Source organism: Sinohyriopsis cumingii, chromosome 10 (assembly GCF_028554795.1).
Source record: "Sinohyriopsis cumingii isolate HCF-2022 chromosome 10, ASM2855479v2, whole genome shotgun sequence".
In the NCBI taxonomy this organism is placed as follows: Eukaryota; Metazoa; Mollusca; class Bivalvia; order Unionida; family Unionidae; genus Sinohyriopsis; species Sinohyriopsis cumingii.
The window spans coordinates 78,848,694-78,861,747 of NC_142970.1; the positions used below are offsets into that span (position 1 = coordinate 78,848,694).

The following is a 13,054-nucleotide window of genomic DNA, read 5'->3' on the forward strand; positions in this document are numbered from 1 at the left end:
CATCATGCTACGTGTCTGCGGCATAATGCCCCAGTGCTAGACATCATTATAAACTGTCATAATGCAGACATCGTAGCGATATGACTGAAAAATTGTTAAGGCTACGTTAAAAATCCAAATCACACACACACACACACACACACACACACACACACACACAGACACCTCATTCTATCAGCTATGATCTTGAAAGTCCAGTCGCTTATACAAATGGTAATAAACTGTAGAATCGTATTAAAAGGGACAAAAAGAGAAAGAAAAAAAAATCACTGAAAATTAGAAATGGTTAACTGAACAATCTATTTGCACATTATAGAAACAATGTTTATGTCTGTCACGTGGGCGACCAGTGGCAAGCAGACGTTGTTGACATCCAAATACACGTATATGGAAATACAACTATTATGTAAAAATACATTTTGATAATAATATAGGTTTGTTTAAAATATGCATGGGATGAAAGTGTGAAAAGGGAACATACCATGCATTATGTGTTTAGTGAAACATGGAAGACTACAATCCTGAAACGATACAGATCGAGAATGGGAAAGAGTTTTACAAGCAGAAAAGGTAAGGATTAACTTAGAAAGGAAGACAATTAATGCTTTTTCAACTTACTCATTTAAAAGCATCTTCAGGAGAAAGGTTTAACAGAACCTTAAAGACCAGAACGTGGAAGCACTATACTCAAAATGAAACCAGAAAATGAGTTGATGCTTACTAAAGCTAAATGATCGATTCAGTAAGACTCGTCATAGATCAGTCAAAAACAACTCAAAGCAATGACTCATTCTACTTTGTATTGTGATAACTGACACATTAGTACCAAAAAAGTCTGAATTGATCAAACGGAATTTTAAAATACAAAAGTATTTTTTCCAAGAGATACCAATTTAACTTTACCATATATTTAAAATCAGGCAAGAAATACAATGTGATCCACTTTTTCACAAACTTGAAGATTAAACGTGAGAGGGTATAAATGGCAATAGTTATTACCATGAACAAAGCTTAAAAGAGTTAAAGACAAAATAATGGTCAGGAAAGAAAACCATGAACTCGTTAAATGTGAAAACTTTGATAAATTGCTTTTGAGCTGAGGACTAGCAGAAAACAGTGTGCCTATAAAATAAAGGAATGAACGACAGTACATAGATAGCAATATTAAAGAGATGAAACATTTAGTGTGTGTGTGTGTGTGTGTGTGTGTGTGTCAGATTAGGGTTGAGGGCATAGAGGCACATGTCCCGGACCCCCGAGTCATGCCGTTCACCCGCCGATTGCCGTGGATAAAATTACATACGTTTCAATCAACCATCTATAGATCTGAACCGTCGAATATTTAGTCTAATTAGCTATAGCTATAATACACATATCAAAGACAGTTTATAGGCTGCTTTCAGTGTGTATTTGTAAATATATAGGAAGCCCCAATCTTAAGTGCCCAGACCCACCCACCCAAGGTCCTAATCGGTCTGGTGTGTGCGTGTATATATCTGGCTGGTGAGTGTGTGCGAAAATAGAGCGTTTCTATAGTGTGACAGATAGAATATAAAATTGCACTACAAAACATTCTGCATTCAAAACATATGTTGTATACAGTGTAGACAAAATCCCAGCACGATAATAAAATTACAACACAAAAGAAATGTACAGAGAACCTTAAATATAAAAAGTTAACTTCAACCGCTTTTCAAAACTGAAAAACGTACGATTTTAATGCTCGTGATCTATGATATTCGAAAGCAGTAAAGATTAATACAGATAACGTAAGTCTGCATACACTCACGCTGACATTTAAACAACCTTTAAGCATTCTAACATAATAACAAATAAATTTCACAGTCAGTCATGTGTATTTTCCTGCATAAAATATCTACTATGTACAATTTCAAAACGCCCATAAAACATTAATATCCAGAATAAATTAACTTGTGAAACGCTATTAAACCACACGGAAGAAGTAAAATCCATTACACCTCTTGCCATGTATAGAAAAGCCGATTTTTGGGAGATGCATTTATTCTGGAGGAACATGTTTTCAGCATCATTTTCTCACCATGTTCATTGACATCAGCTAGTATTTCAAATGTATCAAAACCACATCTTCACTAGCTAGGTTTCCGATATGTTAACCCTATCTACACCTTGGTGGATCGAGCAGATATTTCTGTGCTTTGAGGCTGTGACTTTTATTTGATGCGCCGGCAAGCCACCAATTACAATCAAAATTAACTTCTTCAAAATTTCAAAACTGTTCCAATAGGGTCTAGACATTGGGAGCATACAACTTGAATGGGCACATAAATAAGCAATTTTCCACTGCCGGTCCGTGTTTGTGTAAATACTTTTCACTCACATACACCTGTAATGACTTATCTCTGGTACGTAGTCATCCTTTCGATGTTAAACTTACAAAGTATCCATTTGAAATCAATTGCCTTCACCATTTTCGACCGATGTACAATACACGGCTGTTACACGCTATATGGTTAGTTGGCATTACATACTAAAGGAAGCGACTCATGAAATCTAACTGATGTCGCTGTGACAGAGCACTAAAATATCTGCACGATCCACCAAGGTGTATATAGGGTTAACATATCGGAACCTTGGCTAGCGACGATGATCTACACCATCGAAGGGCAAAATCTATGGTTGTGATACATTATATTTGTAATACAAATGCAACATAGAAAACTCCTGACAAAACAGAAGAACGAAATAGAAAAAAATTACAGGAAATCAACGATATATAATTTTATTATGCTGGCGGAAATGAGGACATAAGAGAGAGAAATCAACTAAGAATTACGTGTTAATGTGGAAAAACAGCAACTTATTTGCAGAAGAAAAGCCACGTTCATGTTAATTTTGCAAACTTCGATAATGGATTCCAGATTTAAAATAAAACACTTAACAACTACAATGTCTGACCTTGTCTAGTAACTGAGTGTATTGCTCCATTTGACATAGGCATTATTGTACACCTATTTAATGTTTTCATTTGGATTTCTTACTCAAGCAATTTCTCAGAACTTCAGCAATTATGGAAAACTTGGAGCAAAATTTCCGATAATATCCAGCCATACCCAAACATCGCATCAGTTGCTTTTTGCTAGCATGGGAATTCAGATATAGCCCTGACCTTAACTTCTGCAGGCTTAACGTGACCGTATCCATCAATATGCAAGACACACGTACGGGCAAAATTCTCTTTTACCTAAATTGTCAGATGCATCACAGTCAATCAAAGAATTCCCGAATGGTTTCCAACTGATCTTTTCAGGTATCCTTAAAGATTATGACGTATTAACAAATGAAACTTTGCGAGATAATGAAATATCATCAGCGGCGAGAAGTTCTTCCAAAAGGTTCCACCTTTATCTCATCAAGAAAAGTCTTGACATTGCTGCTAATGCAATTCTTGAACTCGTCCTTTAATATTACCTGTCTGAGCATATCGTAATCTTTATCAACCTTGTTGACTGAGCACCACATATCCAATAGTTGTACATTTCCCCATGCAAATTAGACATGTTTCTGTCCAGTTTCTTTTCTACAACCCTTAAACTTCTATGATATACTTCAGGTGCTATCTCAATACCCTTTAAGATGTATTCCTTAACATCATAATCAACACAATGTTGTACCGACAGTGAAATGGAGATATCCCGAGCTTTGCCTATTAGTAACTCTGTCTTGGCTATTTCAAGTTTTCAGCGATTATTACATATTTTTCTTGAAAGGGGTACTAGCCTAATATTTCTGGTAACATCAAAACCTGAACTTGTGTCTAAGGGGGTGGGAGGTGGATGTCGTGCTCCGCCTGCCAGTTCTAATTCAATTAAACTATATTGCAATTTCCCCCTTCTTATATATGTATTTCTCTCTCTCTCTCTCTCTCTCTCTCTCTCTCTCTCTCTCTCTGCAAATGCCCTCTGCTTTACATCTTTCTGCATTTGCATTTTTGTCATTTCTTTTAGATGTTGAAGCTTTAATTCCAATTCCAATTTCAACAGACTTACTAATTAATTCCAAATCACTAACTGCAAATTTCCGTGAATCAAAATATTTGTTATCTACTGTTTTGTTAAAGATGTTATCACTTTAAAAAGATCATCACATTTGCCAAGATCAAGCTACTGGTATTTTTTCATCGATTATAGGATTTGAAATAAAGTTGTCGGTGTGATTAGTGTGTGTGTGTGTGTGTGTGTGTGTGTGTGTGTGGTTTAAATCTTTAACGTAGCTTTAACAATTTTTCAGTCATATCACTATGGTGTCCGCAGTGTGGTAGTTTATAGTGATGTCTAGCACTGGGGCATCATGCCGCAGACATGTAGTATCATGTCCTACCCAGTCACATTATCCTGACACTAGGCCGACTAGTCCTAATACTAGCTTCTTAATGCTGAGCGCCTAATTAGGCAAATGTTAGTGCCATTTTTATCAGTATTTGGTATGATTTGACCTGGGTTCGAACCCGCTACCTCCCACATCCTATGCGTACGCTCTAACCACTAGACCACCTGAGCGGTTAAGCTGTCGATGATATAGTGATTGTTTTCTTGTTTCATTAAAGAATTCTCAAATGTTTGAAATTAAAATCTTATGGAGAAAGAACAAAACTTCTGAAACAAATTAAATTTAAATTTTAAAGACAACTTGAATGTCTCTGCAATGTTTAAAAGAAATTCAGTTCGTGGACGAGTACCCGATTCCGTTACGACTCTAGGTCCTAAACTGTGCAACAGTAAGAAGCGAAACCAACACGTTCAGTTAAAATCACAAATAAGTTATTTCTCTGGGTGGAAATTTAGGAGACACTTTCGTGAATTAAATCTCAAATAATCCTGAATATTCTATCACATATCAAAACGGATAACATTTTCCAAATTAATTTCAATAGCAGCGAATGTCCTGACCTGTCACAATGATACAATCCAGAATGTCTTTGAACGAGTTCTGATGTGTTTTGGTTCAAAACGTCAATGAGCAATCTGCAAGTCTAACGATTCAATTAAACAAACGATTCCGCTTGAATTTTATCTGAACACAATCACAAACTCTGACCGTAGATTCACGAAGACTTATATAAAACAGGAACACACACTTTACCTACCACGCAATATATCAATTGATAAAACAACGTTTCTCCTAAATCCAAAATTCATATTTTAGTAAACGTCTTATTTCCTACCTGAAATTATGACAAAATCAGGTATGCAAAAATTCCGTTCACAACACTCATTCACGATCGTCACAAAAGTTAGCTACACGCAAAACAATAAATATACATGTCCAGTGACGGCCTCTAAGTTATATTGTGATAGTTCTCTTACAATTTCACTTGTGTTATCTGATACATATTCCACAGTGTAAACGAAATAAAATCTTGATTTTTACGTTTATATACATGGCTTTTTTTCTTAGCACATTCTTGCAAATGAATATTATGAGCTTGCTTCGAGATGTTGATTGATAGCTTTCCATTTGGATTGTTAAACATTACTACTGTTAAACATTACTACTGTTAAACATTCACTTTGCATTTTTGTTTATTCATGATTTCGTAGTAAAACTTCTTTTACTCAAGTTTCACTCGTTACAGTTATTTTACGCTGAAATCAACCTTTTATTATCAACATAGCTTAAAGCATTTGAAAATAAGTCAGCTGTGAAACACCTTTAAAATTTGTTACTATATTTTGGAATATGTTCCCGATTTTGCGTCAGACTCGAGGGGTGCTAATTGTGCTGGGACCAAACGCCCACCCCACCACCACCCCGTATCATATAAGTTTATAAATTAATTGTGATTAGAAAGCACACTTCAACTTCGTCAACATAGCAATCCATGCTTTGCTGAAAGATAGAATCATGAAAATTAACACAATCATTCTTCAGAGAACACAACTAAATTATAAATTCACATTACACTAATATTTTCTATTACTTCATACATTAGTATACGAAATCCTCCAAAGTATTATTTTTAATTTTTAATTTAATTTCATCAATCAGAATTAGAAAAAAGGAACAATTTCGGATTTTTTTTATGTTAGTCCGAGAATTAGTGAATTTTTCAATAGAAATAATTTTATTTGTTTACTCTGATTTTTTAAATAGATATCGAGATCGTTTTGAACAAATATTTTAATTCGCCATGTCGTCATTCGATTGTTGCTGTGGCAGGATGTCATAATGTCACGCGCGATCACCATTGTTCGAATTTCGCTATTAACTTAAAATTTTGTTTCAGTTTCGTTCCCAAGTCTATGATTTCTAACCTGAAGATAGGAAAGAGATCATGTTACTATTCGTAGTTTATGTGCAAATGTACACTAAAGACGACAACTCATAAACGGTAAACCACTCACATTACAGTAAGAAATCGACTTCTTATATGTATTATCCACTTTTGATTTCGAGCACACCTAAACACATTTTAACAATTTCCTGTTTCGAGCCAATAACGGATTTGTTTCGTCTTTTGTTACACAATTACGTCACGAAATATATCCGTTAGTCACTAGATGCCGTCTGTTTCTTTCATTTAATTTTTTAAGATCAATTTCTAAGAAGAGGAAAACCAACAAAATGAAAATCGTTTATTCTCTGGGACCATGCATTGTTGTTGTGCGTTTTTTTTTTTCTTTCTACAAGCGTACGGAATCCGTTACCAGTCATTTGTACATGAATATGATTTTATGCAATTATATGCAAACACACAAATCAGGAAAGCTGTGTGTGTGTGTGTGTGTGTGAGAGAGAGAGAGAGAGAGAGAGAGAGAGAGAGAGAGAGATTAATAATTATGACAGGAACTGAACAAAAACACAGTCACCGAAAGGGCAGTATGTCTAACGCGTTAATGTACTTAAATGAAAATGAACAGGCAACCCTTACGAAACCCTTCATGAACATATCAGGCTTGCATGCACTAAAGGTAAGCTAGTGTGTGCAGAAAACTACGATATACCAGTCACAAAAGCAAATACACTAGAAAGAAAATAATTCGTAGAGACTAGACAGTACATAACCTTACCAGCATTCTGGGTAATTCATGACAATGCTGGATTTTTTTTTTGTCCCATGGTGTGTGTGTGTGTGTGTGTGTGTGTGTGTGTGTGTGATTTTTTTTCACGTAGCTTACATCTACTAACAACCTCTATAAACAGCATTGAATACCACCACACCTTTTTTAAGAACATTTTGAGGAGAATAAAAACGCAATGCAACAAGAAACCAGCGATGTGAAGCAACAAAAGACCGTTCCCGAGCTCTCCTTCCCACTAATGACAGCCAACCATTCAACTGTAAGGGACCTTTATGAACCCACAGATTGAGGCCAAACTATCAGGGTTCCTTGAACCCATAAAAGCCTGGGGGAGGTGGCACCATTCCCTTCCCCAGGAACAACTAGCAGGCTGCGGTGCAGTCAGAAAAAAGTGGCACATGCACAATTGTGCGCACGCCACTATAATTAAACTCAACAATAACACAACAACGTAGCTTACACCATTTTTCAGTCATATCACTACGATGTCTGCAGTGTGGCATTTTATAGTGATGTAGTGTGGCATTTTATATTGATGTCAAGTATTGGGACATCATGCCGCAAACATGTAGCACCATGTGCCGTGATGAATGTAACGGGTTCATACGCGTGATCCTTGTACGTCCTTTCGCAAATTAGATTAATATTTGTCGATTAGGTCTTTCAGTCAAATGCCGTATATTAGTCATTCCAGTGAATGGCTGACCAAGCCATCCTAAATCCAGGTGTGAGTAAATATTTTATTTTAAATCACTGGAAATAATAATGACCATCTTTATAATATAGAGAAATGTTGAAACTGGTTTTTTTTGGTGTCTGTCTCATGTTAGTGAATAACCCATGGTTACTGACCATGCTGTTTTCTCACAATCAGTAACCGATAATCGAAAAGTGTGATTTATTAATATGTGATAACAGTTAAACAGATATATAGCTAGCACTGTGCAGGTCATTGAGTACTTGTGTCAGCCTCAAAACGAAACTTTGACAACAACATAGTTTTCCTAAATTAACTTATATAACTTCATATCGTGGTGATATGTTCCCCCACATCTGGGTATTATTTTTTTCCCAAAGAAAATATGTTATTTAAAAGAAGCTGATTTGCGACTACCGCATTTCTTCTAATACGGATTTTCCATTTTAATCTATAAAGAAAAATAAGCTGACTATTCAGATGGGACCATTGTTACATCTGACTATGCAGGTCGGACCAGTGTTACATCTGACTATACAGGTCGCACCGGTGACTTGAATTACACAGATAAATACTTCTCCTTCATAGTCGTACCATTAGGCTTCCAGGTACAAGACACATTAGCATGCAGACAATTATTTGCACACCACACTGCATATTTATTGCTTATATTTACACAGATTATGCAAGTATCGCGACGTTTGTAACAATGGTGTAATTTTATTAACACTCTGTACGCTAGTAGTAATTAAGAACTGCGAGGAATGTGAATAATAGGAGCTGAACGAAAACTTTATTCAAAGGTTTTACATTTCCAGTGAGAGAAAGAATAGAGAGATGAAGACGCTGTGAAGTTTCGCTTAAACAGATAGTTTTCTTTTTGTATTATTTTTACTGGATTTATTATGAAATGATATGTACGGACAGTTTCTCAATTCAAGATTGTTTGGGGCCCCGAGTGTTGTTGTTGTTGTTGTTGTAGGTTTAACGTCATTTTTCAGCACACGATAGGCTATACATGGCGGCCAGTATTAATGGTGGAGGAAGAACCCGGGAAAACCCCGGAAAAAAAACACCGACCCTCGAGAAGCTACTGGCAAGCTTTCTCACGTACCCACATTGGCTGAATCTTAGGCTCGAACCGCCGCAGACAGAGGTGAGATGGCAGTGATCCGTAACGAGGGGCCCCGAGTGACCGAGTGGTCTAAAGCGCTCACCGTTCCGGATCACTGCCATCTCACCTCTGCCTGCGTGGGTTCGAGTCCAATGCTCAGCTAGCGTCAGTACTGGGAAAACGTGCCAGTAGCTTCTCGTGGGTCGGTGGTTCTTCCCTGAGTTTTCCAGGGTTCTTCCTCCACCATGTATACTGGCCGCCATGTATAGCCTATCTAGTGCAGAAAAATGGCGTTAAACCCTAGAACAACAACAACAACAACAAGATTGTTAAAATTTGGTTTTTAGCATATGTTTCTCGAAGAATAAATGAAAACTTTATTTAATAGCAAACAATTGCTTACAAGATATCTCGGCATTTGTTTAGAAAATGAACTCGAATTCACAAAGATGACCGGGGAATGAATTCCTTAATGATAACCAATGACCTACTAATAGTTCTACGTGCGTAGATAATGTCGCCATTGCCGTAGATGCAAGGTAATTCGCATATCTTCGTCATCGCAAGTTTGTATTTTGTTTTAAAAGAGTTCACTTGTACTCAGCTTTTGCTGTTGTATTCCCTCTATCGTCCTGTCTAACTCCTCAGTGCTATCACTATTTTCCCATCTTTATTCTTGCTTTAATTCGCTCGCTTGTGTGTGTGTGTGTGTGTATGCGCGCGCGTGTGTGGAGCTGTCTTTCAGTATTTCATACCATTATATTTATTTGGCGATTATCCTCCCTTTTGGTAGAAATCAAAGAGAAAAAATCTTTTCTTTTTTTTTAAATGTTGAATTTACATTGTAATTTTTAATGTAAACATAGTGCAGTGTCTGCGAGTTAAGCTATTATTCGAATAGAATCGGCTTCTGCCTCCATTATAGTTATTTTTCACCGGAAATAACCTTTGACCTCCGTTACCAAGGGTTTGACAACGCGCTTCCTGTTGAAAGTATCCTGTAACAATACACATCCAGCAAGTAAAGCCTCCAAACACGCATCACCAATGCTTTTACTGTTGCACTATTAATGGAGTACAAAATTTAACGATATTTTAATCAAACCGAAGAAAAAAATATATTTAAGTTGTGCGTACAAGCATTGAAGTGGTAAGTGTTGCAACTTTCGATCATGGCGACACAATTTAAATTGCCAGAAATCACAACCCAAAGTATTTACGCTGGAAAGTTTAAGGACTGGAGCCCAGAAATTAGGGCGGTAAGTTTATAATACACGATTTAATTATTATATAAGATCTGCAGTATGATAAATGGCCAGACACAGTCTGTTATCAACATTTTACAAGACCATGAACAGCCTCGTATTTTAACAATTTAAAATCCCTTATAAAACTCTGGTCTGGAAGATTATCGTGTAAATGCTTCATATGTAAACATACGTAAAGCATTTCTGTTATAGTGTTTGCATACCCACCCACTTGTTTGCATCCCCATACTGATTTTAAAAACGAAAAGTGTCAAGGATATTTTTAAAAAAATGCTCAAACCTGTTTAAAAACATTCATTGATTTATAATTTCTAACCTGATTGTCACAAAGGGGTCCCAAATACTGTTGAATTATTGGTGTTACAATGCAAACAGAAGTGCCCAATGTACACCGTCAGACTTCTTGCTGTCCATTTCTTGTTTCTATAATAGTTTATTTCAGTGTCATCTACATCCAATATTGCAATGACTATAATATTTCTTACACAAACTGAACAAATAAATCAGAGGAACTGTTGCATAGATATGTTCAAAGAGATGTAAATCCCAAATTTATGGGATTATTGAGATTTTCAAAGATGGTGAACTACATCACATCTGTTGCTTGAAAACGTAGATTGGCCTAAGCCAATATGGCCACTGTAGTGCTAAAGAAACTCCCTTTTAATTCAAGATGCCAACCAATTGGCAGTATTTGTGACCCCCTAGCAACAATCAGGTTGGAAATTATAAATCAATGGAATGACTACGTTTGTGCATTTTTCATATTCCTGATGCCTTCTGTTTTTAGAATCAGTAGGGGGGTAAAAACAAACAGGATGGTGTAAGAATACTATGCCAACATTGGCTGAATGTTTAGTGTTTGTAGTTCCATTATTAAAAGTCACATAGGTCATGTAAGGTGTTCAAATCTGATAAGCATCAATGTTTAGAATTTGATTACAGATTTTTTCACTTTAAGTGGATCCTCATTCATCCATACTCCATTTGGAAGGTTATCATTTACATGCACCAAGAAGTACATATCACAAAATAGATGTTAAATTGTATGAACTTTTGTTTTTTATGAGTGCAACTTAAAGGTGTTATCTTGTGCAAACCAAATTGCAAGCTGCATGCTGTTATGTTACAATGAAGCAGCATGCGTTGAAAACAAATATCATACTAAGCTGTATTTGATAAGATAAGCCAAATGTCTTCTTTTCTTGAACTGGTTTAGTTCCTGGCTACCAATGTAAAAATCCATAGCAATCAATAATTTTCATGTGGAAGTTTTTGATGATACTTACATTCAGCAATTAAGATTGAGACTTTGGTTAAACTATCTTAGTATTTTTTGAACAAAAATTAATATTTAATTTAATTTGAATAAATGTGCTTACATGACCACAATAACATAGATTTAGATAGCCTGCACATAGCATTAGATGGATTTTCCTCAATATTTTAGATATTTCTACCAATAATTCCTTTTTTTAAATATTTCTATTGCATGTGTTATGTTCTTTCATCTTGTAGCTTTTAGTTGGTTTTAGTTCCATTGTTTGTTTAGTTACTTTTCATTTCTGCAAACTGTTCTCATATCTGCTTCACTGCGTAGTTATTAGTTGCTCATTACTTACTTCTCATGTGATATTTTATGCTTCTTTATATATGTACTTGACCATCTTGTATAATAATAGTGTAAATATTATAATCTGTAAAAACATAAAAAGCCAGGCTAATTTGAAAGTCTCATCAAATATGAATCCACAAACTGGTAAAATCTTTTAAACTATATGAAGTCAACATTTATTGTCCAATTTAGCTTTAATGATATTTTTGGGGCATAAATATTTTTCTTTAATCAAAAGGACAAAGGAGAAAAGAAGGATTACACTGCACTTATTTTGTGTTTTCTAATCTTTTTCATTTTTTTTATAATGAAAAAATTGATGCCAGGATCTTGCATGTGGCGAGCTGCTTAGCTGTCTTCCTCAAGCTAGAAATTATTATAAGATTGTTAAAATAAGATTGCTATAATAGTACTGAAACATAACTATAGACACATTATATATATATGATGTGTCTATTGATATGTTTCAGTATATATATATATATATATATATATATATATATATATATATATATATATATATATATATATGTGTGTGTCCTTTGTAACATATATCTTTAACTATGCTTGAACCAAACCTTGCAAAGAGTGTACATTTCATGTAAGTTCTATTGAAATTAGTGCACTCTAATCTACACACAAATTAGCACAAAAATATATCAGTCAATAGGTATGCATGACAGTAGCATACAACAAATTAAATTTGCTAAGGTAATATTTACAAAAATATTTTTCAGCTATGTTTAGATAGCATATATTGTGTATATTTTATTTAATGGGTATCAGTTTGAATTGCTTGGAAGGCAAAAAATACCTTTTGTGTGGATGTGAAAAGGTTCCTGATAGCATGTGGAACATGCTTCTGTTGGATTTATCAAGATTGAATGTATTATATTGTATCATGCCCTTTTTTGTCAGAGACATGTTTGAGTAGCCTTTGATAATATGATCTTTTTTATTAAAAATAATGAACAATCTATACCCTTCATTAGGGTGTGTTGACAATAGCAATCAAATCTAGCCCATAGATTTGAGTATAATGAATTTTTTAAACCTGTGTACAAAAATTCATGGATAATATCAGGCTGGTAACTCTTTAAATTTCAAGATGATGGGTTAATTTCTAATCTGACATAAACATTATCCAGAGGTCTGGATGTTCATGAAATTTGTTATTTTTCCTTCATTTTTTAAAAAAATGAATAGCTTGACAAAACCATATCATACAATCCACAAAACAGAACAGAATTTACAAAACTTGTTGTATCAAATGATTTAAAAAAATTAATTTGTGACTTG

At 35.0% G+C, this 13,054-nt stretch overlaps 1 protein-coding gene across 2 annotated transcripts in view; it reads left to right on the forward strand.

Annotated features, from left to right (window-relative positions):
- The first annotated feature begins 9,370 nt into the window (after nt 1-9,370).
- The window catches only part of LOC149790449 (EF-hand domain-containing family member B-like), a 36,600-nt gene continuing 32,916 nt past the window's right edge, over nt 9,371-13,054 (forward strand). Inside the window, exon 1 of one of the 2 annotated variants that reach the window (XM_089972513.1) lies at nt 9,371-9,411. Coding sequence is in view for 1 of the 2 variants with exons in the window: in XM_089972512.1 (XP_089828638.1) it covers nt 10,045-10,131 (87 nt within the window). In the remaining variant the exon portion in view is untranslated. Of the gene's footprint in view, nt 9,412-9,864; nt 10,132-13,054 lie in introns of those variants that run through there. The other variant, XM_089972512.1, reaches the window with a different exon arrangement.